Here is an 11,039-nt window from a genome sequence, read left to right on the forward strand (position 1 = left end):
TACTACACAGGTTTAATGTTTACACTGGGAAACATGCATAGCAAACACTGCATGGAATTTGTGCTTTTAAGATCCTTTGCAGTATCTTAACTCTTCAGTACAAACTCATGATTGAGACACATTCAATTCTATTGAAAGTGCAAATTTTATTAGTCTTGAAAGACTTTACAGACCTTTCTCTTCAAGCAAGTTAATTCATGGAATGTAATTTTGACCCGATTGTGGCCTTTTTGTCACATGTTGATAGATACAAAATTGCAAAATAAAGATATAATGATACACCTCCAGTGCTGAAGAGAAATAGTGAAACTTTCGTACTATGCAAACACTCAGATCAAGAATCTGGTGTGTGTAGATGTATACTAAATTAATTAGGTGATCAAAACATTCTCCACAGTTTAGAAAGGCACATACACACCTTATTACACACAATGTATAAAATGGGCAAAACAAAAATTAGCAGTAGACAAATATGGCACACAAACGTGAAGATTACACAGTGAAACATTCTCAAGAGTTCTCAATAGTGTGCTATAGCCTACAGAGCTGCCATTAAAGGCCATGAACAGTCATAATGTTATCACAACCATTACACTGGACATTAACAGAGCGATGCAGCAATAAAACAGCACTGAAATCAAAACCTATGCAAATTAGTCAATGATTGACGTCATCTCTGATCAGCAGAGGACACACACACAGCTGAGGCTTCTACTGTAGAAAAATAATCCAGTCATTCTAGACCGAGTGTTAAAGTATCAAAAAGCTGTGTGGTAGAGGAAGGGATCCACTTCTACCCTATGCCTCACCTTTCACACTACACTCGCTTGTGTAAATGCTACAAATTCAAACTGAATTTATTAGAAGCTGACATACTTGAAAGCTGTGGGATGTTACATTTATGTTTCTGTAAAATGGAAACAAAAGAAAAAGACACTTCCTGCTGTAGCACTTCAAGAAAACATTCAATCTCTAATGAAGATAACCCCTTCATCATGGGACACAAAGAGTCTTCAAATGGTGTCCATCAACTGTCTGTTGTTTTATCCAGTTTCAAGTCTGAACCACACACACACACACACCCACACACACACACTTCAAAGTAGTCTACAGTTTGAGATCTTCTCTTCACCTCCTTCCGGCCAGGTACATGCTCTGCTCATGTGACAGTACTCTCAAGAGTTATAATCCAACACGAGATCACTGTCAGCTGGTTCACTTTGAGGCAGTGTCAGTGGGGATGGAGCCGTCTGAAGTACCTCCTGCTTTTGCAGTTTCTTCTGGTGGAGAGAATCGCAAAGTCACTTGTGAGATCTAAAGTCACAGACCTCTTCATTCATTAATCATGATACCATCTTTTTAATTCATTCATCTACCATGAAAAATCATCTACAAAATCCTGTATAACAGGGTGGGTGTGCTAGTGATTGTGCATAATTGAAGACTCGATTAATCATCACACCACCATCTAACCTTTATCCTTCTTCTCCTGAGTCTCCTCGGCTGCAGTCTTGTCCGCTCTGAAGAAGATCCTTGCGCTGCTTAAAGAGAAGTGGAGCAGCTCAAACTCCTGCAGTGAGAGATAGACAGAGAGGTCAGTGTGAAACATCATCTACATCTTCCACGCATGTTCTTTGTTGCTATGTTTGTCCACATTTGAAAGGGGGAATGAAAGGGAGCCGACAGATTTCTTGACACAGCCTGCTTTTTCTAGAACTGACATGACAATCGATGGAGAGACGCACTGAAAGGCCGGAAAACTGACACTGTACCTGAAGGTAGATATCCAGCCTCTTCTGGGTCAGGTTCATAGTTTGCAGCAACTTTTCATCCTGACTGGCAGATTGCACGTTCTGCTCCTTCACCACAGCATTCATCTCTTTCTTGTACTTATCTCTGACGGCCTGGAACCAGTGCAAGGAGTCGAACTCCAGATACTGGTCGAGCAGCTTCAGGATGTATGCCACGCCTGAGCGAGCGAGAGACAAAGCAGTGGTAGAGGGGAAATAGAGAGAGGAGAGTAAGTCAAGAGCTGACACAGAAGCAGTAAAGCATGAGGGCTTAAGGATGCTTTTTCAGTTAAAATGTGATTTATCACTTTTTGCCCACTTACCCATCGCAAAGCCATCATCTGTGAAAGCAGCCCCACTTTTGTTTTTCTTGTTGAGTTTCTCTTTGCAGCTGATGGAGTGCTCCACGAAATTAACAGTCTACAATAGATTTGTTGTGTATCAATTACTAGAAGTGCTACAAATCTAATGTAGTTTAACATAGCAGAAACACAAATGAAAATTCTCGGCACTGACCAGTGGAGGTACAATCATGTAGAAGTTCCTCAGGTGCATATTCTTGGCGCTGCGAAACTCAGCTGCAAACACCGCCACCAGCATCTTGAAGTACTCTGTCCCTTCGGCAGAGTTGCTGGTCAGATCTCCCAACACTGAGTCTAGGACACTGGGAAAGACACAAAATGTTTAAGAAGAACTGTGAAAACAGCAGGTGATGTTTCCCTAACATGTTTACAGCTGCAGTGCCACCTAAAGGAAATGCATGTGAAAAATAACATCATTTAACACATCAATCTAACACTGAATCTCACAGTTTAACATCCACTAAAGATATCACAATAACCACAATCATCTACAGGCAACACTGAAATAAAGGCATGTAACTTTCTAGAGAGAAAAGCAGATGATTTTCAAATTTGGCCTACCTAGCAGCTCTCTGAGTCTCCTCTGACAGCCCCTCCTCCTTCACCAGCTCCTCAAAGTTGACTATATCCTCCAGGTCAGGAACAAACCTGGAAACGATAGAGACATGACAACATTATAGTGAGATATGTCAGAAATAAACCTCCAATTTTCAGGGAGGAAATCTCATCAGTGAATCCACTTCTTTGAACATTTCCAAAGGTTACTCAAGAGCCCTTCATATCACAATAAAAGACAGCACAAAGGTATATTACACAGCATGACAAAAACCATCTTTCTTTTTTTCTAACCTGATGGCACTGCTGCAACAGTGGAGGCCTCCAGAACGGATCATACGCACATAGCCCATGGCGTTGCCTGGAAGAAAACGGTAAAATTAGCGTTGGTTTATGCCTGCGCCTGTGGTGGAATTTACACAGTAAGAAGAGTTCAACTGTATTTTATGTGTATTTGTCACCAATCTGACTGATGAGCTGTCTGAACTGGTCCAGGTAGCTCTGTCCATCAGGGGTGATGCCAAGCTTCCTGATGCCACGGTTAAACTTCTCTGCTCTCTCAAATGGATACTATGACAAAAACACAAACAGTTACAGCTGAACAATAGCTGGGAGTTACAAGTTATTTCACCTGGTGAAAGGAAGGAAGAACATCCAGCTAACTGATTCCAAAAACAATATGACAACTTAACAATATTCACCATCTGTCCCTCCTGCTTTGTTAGCGACTCTTATCTTACCTTCTGATCAGACTGGTCCTTTGTTTCTCTGAAGAAGCGGATGTCTTTGATCAGTCTGGACTTGATGTGTTCATCGTACATAAACTGGCTGAAGATGTAAAACTTCTTACGCAGGAACTGGTAGGTGAAATTCACCTGATGAAAGCAAAGAGGAGATGTGAAAAAAAAAAAAGAAAACTCAAGTAGACATGTCCAAATGGAAACGTATTAAAACACTTGACTGCCTCTCCTGTAAACTCACCGTGGTGTTCATAATGCCCGTGCCGTGGGTCCGGATGGAGTTGGCAATGTGACGGATGTTGATGGTGTTCAAATGCTTGTTGTTACTTGCCTTCTCTATGAAGATCTATTGGACAGCAATGATTTCAGTAAAAACTGCTTGGTTCAAAATAAAGAAGGGGAACATGGAAGCTTTAAGTCTTACCTGGTTGTTGAGGTTATAAAGGTAGCGTGAGACAAAAACATGAATGTTCCTCATGATCTCCAGAACATCCAAACCCTGATGAGACCACACAGAGGACACAGTTAATCAACCATTTATCAGCTACTCCTTTTAAATTTTAAAAAAAAAAAAAAATACAAAGTCTGTTAATGATGCATAAGGTGCAACCACACAGACCTGCTCCAGGGTCTGGCTGGGCAGGTGTGCCTCTGTCATGGTAAGACCATAACGCTGTGTGGCGAGGTTTCTCATCTCACTGTAGGTGGCCCAGTCGTGCAGAGCCACAGTAGTCAGGTTGTAGAAAGTTTTATCCAGGTAGTGGGTCACATAGGCTGGGAGGACATTAAGATTTTTTTATTGCTGTTTTCCAGCAGGTGTCAGCATTATACAGCACACACACACTATGTTCTTTTTCAATGAAAATGATTCGGTTTTACTTAGTTCTACCACTCAAAGATAACAGCTAGAAATATCACTTTCTGGATCCAGAGAAAAACAAAATGTTTTTTAAATATCCCACTAACAACAAAAAAGATAAAAACAAAAACAGGACTGAAAATAATCTGTGTGTGAGCATGCATAAAGAGTTTTTCGGCACCTTTGATATGAATGAAGCGGTTGAAGAACCGGATGGGTTTGAGGGAGAAGAAGTGGGCCAGATCCTTCATGCCAACTTTGAAAGGGTTCCTGTCGTCCAGTTTGAGGTGGGTGTGAACAGAGAGACGCAGGTCCTTCTCAATCTCTTTACACAGCTTGTCCAGCAGGTGCTACATGAGAGAATTACACAAAACCAAAGATAAAACAACGTTCACAAATGTGCAACAGCAATATGGAGGTTGCAATCACAACTCTGGTCAATAACATTTGGAAGAAATTCCTTCCCAACACCAGTCTGTACATTTCCTCTTTCGTCTCCTTACTCTGGTTGCAATATTTTATCTTCTCTCACCTCATTGAACACCTCCATGATCTCCTTGTCGTAGCTCTCCAGTAGCTGGTCACATGACTCCATGTGTTTGGCATGCAACATGAACGGCACGCTGTCCCGCAGCGCGCTAAACATGTACTGCTCCAGCCAATCACAGACGTCATCCAGAACACCAGAACAGCCGATCATCAAAAGCAGGAGAAGAAGAGGTAACAATTAAATCAAAGTGAAAGCAGTTTATATGCATTAGCATGTACAGTGTTTCAGATCTTCAAAATGATGTGTACATCAGAAGCCTGTCAGCCTACATGTATTCGTGCTGCGTCCACGGCGTTGTCGTATACATCATCTAGGTAGATGGGAAACACAGCTCGGTGCCAGTAAAGGAAACTACAGTCACATTGCAGCTTGACCCTGAGGAACAAAGGAAAACAGTCCTTCAGTATGACTACAGACTCTTAAAGTAGGTCAAAGAAAACATCAAACTGCTTGCATGAATGCATGGATTTGTGCCAAACAGTTCTGGCAAGGTCAAACATTAGCATCCATCCAGGGCCAGATGCCAGTAAACGTTTATCTTTGACAGATAACTGTTGACAGTCAACTGCCAAAGTGATGAATGTCAGCATTTAAATGATTTGATTATATTAAGCGTTTGGTTTTAGCCTGTTCCCCAAACCACTGTGCAAACTCTTTGACTGTGAGCCAGTGACAAGAGAGAAAAACAGTTGCGTTCTATTTCACAAGATGTAGAAAGCTGCCTGTCACACCGGCGCCACAACAAGCTGTAGCATCCCGACTAGTTTTCTTCACAGCCTAGAGGGTTAAACACTTTGCCAGCACGTGGCAGATAGGAGTAAAAAAAGGGATTGTGCCATGTATTGACTAGATGTTGCACTTGAAATTTTGTTGCTAATCAAAAAAAAAAATCGCACCTCTCACGCAGCTCACTGATCAGATCCAGCTTCTTCAGCACAAGCTGCAGCGGAAGCAGCTCCTCATCTTTGAATGTTTTCTAGAAGAAGCAAGAGATTGATTTCAATGTCAAGATAAAAATGAAACGAAATAAAGGGAAACAAGTGCCTGCATCCCATCAACCACCAACTTTTCCTAACGTACCAGCTGTGTGCCGACACACAGAGCCAAAGACACAACGAGGCGTCGCTCTTTTGTGCTGGGTCCACTGAGGGCATTTTCTGCCAGTACCAAAGACGACAGGACATCCAGCCTCTGCTCACTGTACTTCTTGTCAGAGATCACCCTTTTCTTTATGGAGAAAAGCATAAAATAATAGAAAAAATATATAAAAACACATCACTCCTGTGAGTACTAATAATTCAAGCTATGATTTGCGTGTCTGTGTTTACCTTGGCAGTGCCGATGGCGTTGAGGGCCTGTGACTGCAGCTGCTGAGTGATGTGAGACACAGAGTCGGCTACAACCATAGACCTCCTGTGAACTGTGTGCTCCACAGCCTGAGGGGAGACATGATTTCACCTTATTAGTTTTAATCAGACAGACAATGAATGTGCTGGAATGGAAATTGTGTGCATGCACCCACAAATACACACACACCTTGAGCAATTCAACCAGTCGGCAGAGCGCTTTGACAGAGGTCTTTGTCATGGGCCGCTGCATCGACATGTACATGTTCATGGTAGTCTTGATAATGGTGCTGATGCTGTAAGCATACAGGATGCCCTGTGAGGGAGAGAAAACACAGAGGGGGTCAGTTGTGAGAGTGTTAGAGTCAGTTTTTCATATGGAGGATAATCAATGCATCTTAAAAGTACTGGGAAAATGTGAAAGCCATGTGATGTACTGGTCTTTGTGGTCTCATGCTCTCCCCTGCTGTCTGGCTGAGCCTTGCTGAGAGGATTATGCTGTCAGTCTTTACCTGTACAAACACATTACATCTGCTGTTAAGGTCGTCTGCCAGCTTGTCACTTTTATGGTCCTTGGATAAAATGGACTCCATCTTCATCATCCAAGAGGTTACAAACACGTAGTAGGACTGAACATCCCTGAAGAGAAAGGACAACTGAAACAATTAGATTCTCAAATAGAAAAATCTGGTTTAAACAGAATATATGCGAGTGAGTTTTGGCCCTGCTGACTTTGTTAGTGTCTGAGCTCTTTGTTGCAGGTACGTGTCTCTCTGCGCTCTGATGGCCTGGAGACTCTTCTTATCCATCAGTTTAGCTGCAGCTGGGACCTTAGCGATGAGGAAAGTGTCGGGAAACCAGATGATGTTAGCAGTCAAAGTGACAGCTGGAACCTGGAGGAAAGGGCAGACAGAAACACGTGAAAAAGACGTTTCCACTGGATCCACAGGATCAGAAAGGGGTGTTACAACTAAAGAAAGACAGCAAGCCAAGAGCACAACAATACCTTTTTACAGACATCGAGCAGTGCCTTGTAGAGCTTCTTGTCAACACTCCTGAAGATGTGAAAGTGAAGCACAAAGAGACCACAGACGCCAGCATACTTATCTCTCTGGTCAATCTCTGAAGGTTCTCCTGAAAAGCACATGAACAAAAAAATATTTTGAAGTTCCAGGAAGAAGTTGCCACCTGTGAAACCAAGTGTTGATGTGAGGAGGAACTGACCGATCTTAGACTCAACATTAGTGAATATGGTGCGAATGTTGAAGGCGAACTCCTCAGCGAAGGCACTGTTTTTGGCAACAGCTACTCCTTCCCCAGGGTCATCGAATCTCTGTTCCACACAGGCCTGTCACACATTTGTAAACATTATGAGGTCAATGGTGTTAAGAGGACATGAACAAATTTACTCAATCAAGTGTTCAGCCTTAAAAGGACATATGCTCAAAGATGTAGAATTTAATCTGTTTGCATATTACCTCAAAACTAAAAACACTGGCTTTTTTAGCAAATACTTAATTATATCAACCAAATAAATCAATTCTATAACATAATAAAGGGCTGAAAAGAAGAAGATACCTGTAGTATCATGCCATCCAGCAGCTGTCCCTCCAGCTTGAGCAGGAGCTTTTCGAATGGTTTCAGTTTCTCTTCAGGAATGGAAAATTTCCCAGGATTATGGTGCACTGATTTCAATAGCCTATGATAGAATGATGAAGTTAGAAATGACTATAAACAGTGTAAGATTACAAAATTAATTCTTTAAATGGTTTAAAGAAATGAATTTAGGTATAAAAAAAAGAAATTCCTATCACCTGAATATGGGCACTATAATAAGAAATAAAATTTTACTTCAGCCTTTATTTTATCTCACTGGTTGCGATAGTTATGTGTGTGTGTGTGTGTGTGTGTGTGTGTGTGTGTGTGTGTGTTAACCTTTTATACATCTTCCAGTGATCTTTTAGTGTGCCATGATTTTCCATAATCTCATCGAGTGTGAGCAGTACCACTAACAACTCCCCGAGGTGTTCGTACACTATCTGCAGTAGGAACACAAAACAGACATGGTAAGAAATATTTAGAGACTGTGAACACATTCTCAAGACACACTCATAAAAGAAATGGTTAAATCTTAAACCAACCTGGAAATGGACACCTGACGACTCAATGATTTTTGTTGCACCCCTGAGATATGAAAAGAGAAATGCTTTGGTATGTTTTGTTTTCATTGTAACGGAGCAAAACATGCAAATAATACTCAAACCACAACTGCAGTGTGTATGCTCGGCTTTTCTCTGCATATAAAGTGCGTGAAGACTCTTTTCACAAAGTGGGTATTTAAACCAATCCAGCAAGAACAGTACATTCACTGTGTAATATGACTGGCTTCTGTTCATCAGACTTACTTGTTGCTGTTGTAGAGGGCAGCCAGCTGATGGACAATGTTGACCACCACTTCATAACATCTTGACACAAAGCAGGACAGTTCCTATCGAAAGAACAGAGAGAGAAGCCATCAGTGTTTTCTCAACTCCAATAAATTGTGGTATGAAAGAAATTATTCATTGCTCACCTGAAGGAAAGAGATGAATCTACCCATCTGAATCTGGGACTCTCCTTCAACAACACTGGTGTCTGACACTGTAGCACAAAAACACATATACAATGTATTTTTAATGTACTGTAAGCCATAAGTTCAAATAAGGGCAAATCCAGGATAAAAGGAAGCACTGCTCCCTGACTGATCACCTCCTTCTCCATAGTATAATGAGCCATTGTAGAACTTGGTTTCTGCCTGCAAGTGGACATAAATATCAAACATTAATAACAATGGATACAGAACATACATATAAAGATATTCTGCTTAAGCAAGAGTAGGTGTAGAGTGCACTGTTTTGACCATTCTTACCTCATACTTAAGCTTCTTCACTTCACTACAGAGTGCAGCATAAACTGTGATGACTTTGTTCAGAACCTACACACCATACAAAACAAAACTGATCATTAAAAAGGAAAAACAACTTTGTGGATATGAGACTTTAACAGTCACAGACTCTCTTTACTTACCTTGTTGTCTGTTTTAATTAACTCCAGTAAGGATGACTGCTCATATGGGAGAAGCTGAAAGAGTGAAGAAAGTATTAAGGAGGAAATTACACAAGTTTAAACTGTGTAAACCCAGTTTTGTACATCTGACGCATGCATAGCCACTGGTATTTTACCTTCAGGGTGATGGGGTCCAGAGTGAAGTCCCAGACATCTCCGATGGAGTCATCCAGAGCCTCCTCGATACCCCTCAGCTGAGATGTGTACTCCTCCAGAAACTTGCTGTAGTTCTTCAATTGGACCTCTGTGTGTATTTCTGTGGCATGGAGGGTTACATCAAAGACATTGTCAGTGGCTTGAAATCACACTTAGTACTTATATTAAAGTATTTTTTGAGTCTGTAAACTTTTTATTTTCTTACCTCTACTCCCCTACATTCCATGGGTAAATACTATACTTCTTACTCTAGACTAGATTTACTTATTCTTATTAAACATTATGCACTATTCAATTCATTACCCAATATTATATAGTAAACAAACTCTACCTTTACCAGCTACAGCAGTTATAAAATGCTAATTACGTATTAATTAATCTTTAATGAACAAAATATACTTGTGATAAACTAACCTGTGTGTGTTTACATGTGATCCTGACCTGCATTCAACGTTTTGCTCAAGTACAGAAGTATCATGAGTAAAGTACACTTTAAGTATGAGTGAAGGAAAAGGTATGCACATGATTACTTCTTCCACTGGTGACTGGTACAACAATGTATATCCTGAGTCTTTTCTACCAACCACAGTTGAATGATGGCTGCTAAGGTCCATGTTTTAATGTGGTTTACGATGAATGTCTGCCCGACTAGCTAGCTAAATATTTGTATTTTATGAGCCAGAGAGAGGATGTAGCATCAACACAGAAAATATTCAAATGCCAACGTTAACCTGGGTATTTACTGTTGTTGCCCTTTTTCATGGGCGTTTAACACGAACTCTTGTTGTGAAGTAACGTAATGTTATTTAAGCTGTTTTTAGTCACTGTCAAAACTAACTGTTATTACACTGTCATACTGAGGTTGCGGTGATTAATGTCAGCTAACTTATCGTCGTCACTTCATTTCACGAATTTACACTTCACATTTCAACTAGCCTGGGTGTGCTGGGTGTTCATTTCCAGTAAACAGTACGCGAGATAATCTCAAAGATGTTTATTTGATGGGCATTTGTTTGCAATGAACCGGAGGAGGGGTTCCCTTCCACTAAATAGACGGTGCCCGGTGGCAAAGCATCTTGCTAGCAGCGTAAGCTAACACTGGAGGTTAATGTAGTTGTTTGTTTTCTCTGCATGTCAGGACTGGACGCAGCACTTACTTTGTGAACCGTCGTCAAAACGGTCAAACTCCCAGTCAGGTGCGATGGTTTCTACCGCCATACTGCCAGGATAGGTGACCCAAAACACTGGTGTTAAAAAGTGAAGCTACACGGTCCCATGACGGGTCTCATGATTTTATGAATGGTCGCTAGTGTTCATGGGAAATGGAGTCCAGAGGAGTTGACTATCAGAGGATAGATAGATAGATAGATAGATAGATAGATAGATAGATAGATAGATAGATAGATAGATAGATAGATAGATAGATAGATAGATAGATAGATAGATATTAACATTATTATTAACATTAGTAAAAAAAAAAAACTATCTATGGACAGATATTGCAAACTACAGTAGCAGTAGTGGTTTATGGAATTGGTCTATAAGAAGGCTACTTGTCCCTATAAAAAATTAATGT

General features: G+C 40.9%; 1 protein-coding gene across 2 annotated transcripts; it reads right to left on the minus strand.

Annotated features, from left to right (window-relative positions):
- Window positions 1-126: 126 nt before the first annotated feature.
- washc4 (WASH complex subunit 4) lies at window positions 127-10,738 on the minus strand. 2 transcript variants are annotated; one of them, XM_022754325.1, is made up of 33 exons: window positions 10,621-10,738; window positions 9,424-9,563; window positions 9,269-9,322; window positions 9,111-9,176; window positions 8,951-8,996; window positions 8,775-8,842; window positions 8,608-8,690; window positions 8,344-8,386; window positions 8,138-8,241; window positions 7,781-7,901; window positions 7,427-7,550; window positions 7,209-7,336; window positions 6,935-7,095; window positions 6,715-6,841; window positions 6,393-6,518; window positions 6,185-6,292; window positions 5,937-6,083; window positions 5,753-5,832; window positions 5,126-5,231; window positions 4,839-4,955; window positions 4,488-4,656; window positions 4,067-4,221; window positions 3,872-3,946; window positions 3,689-3,793; window positions 3,448-3,582; window positions 3,169-3,277; window positions 3,002-3,068; window positions 2,714-2,800; window positions 2,307-2,454; window positions 2,114-2,210; window positions 1,773-1,969; window positions 1,474-1,570; window positions 127-1,277 (listed from the first exon to the last, which is right to left on the minus strand). In XM_022754325.1, exons 1-33 carry the CDS (start codon window positions 10,679-10,681, stop codon window positions 1,216-1,218), a joined length of 3,513 nt encoding a protein of 1,170 aa, XP_022610046.1. In that variant the 5' UTR covers window positions 10,682-10,738; the 3' UTR covers window positions 127-1,215. The 2 variants fall into 2 exon arrangements, with proteins under 2 accessions (XP_022610046.1, XP_022610045.1); XM_022754324.1 differs by having other exon boundaries at window positions 127-1,280.
- Window positions 10,739-11,039: the final 301 nt, after the last annotated feature.

Source organism: Seriola dumerili, unplaced genomic scaffold (assembly GCF_002260705.1).
Source record: "Seriola dumerili isolate Sdu_G_001 unplaced genomic scaffold, Sdu_1.0 BDQW01000219.1, whole genome shotgun sequence".
Taxonomy (NCBI): Eukaryota; Metazoa; Chordata; class Actinopteri; order Carangiformes; family Carangidae; genus Seriola; species Seriola dumerili.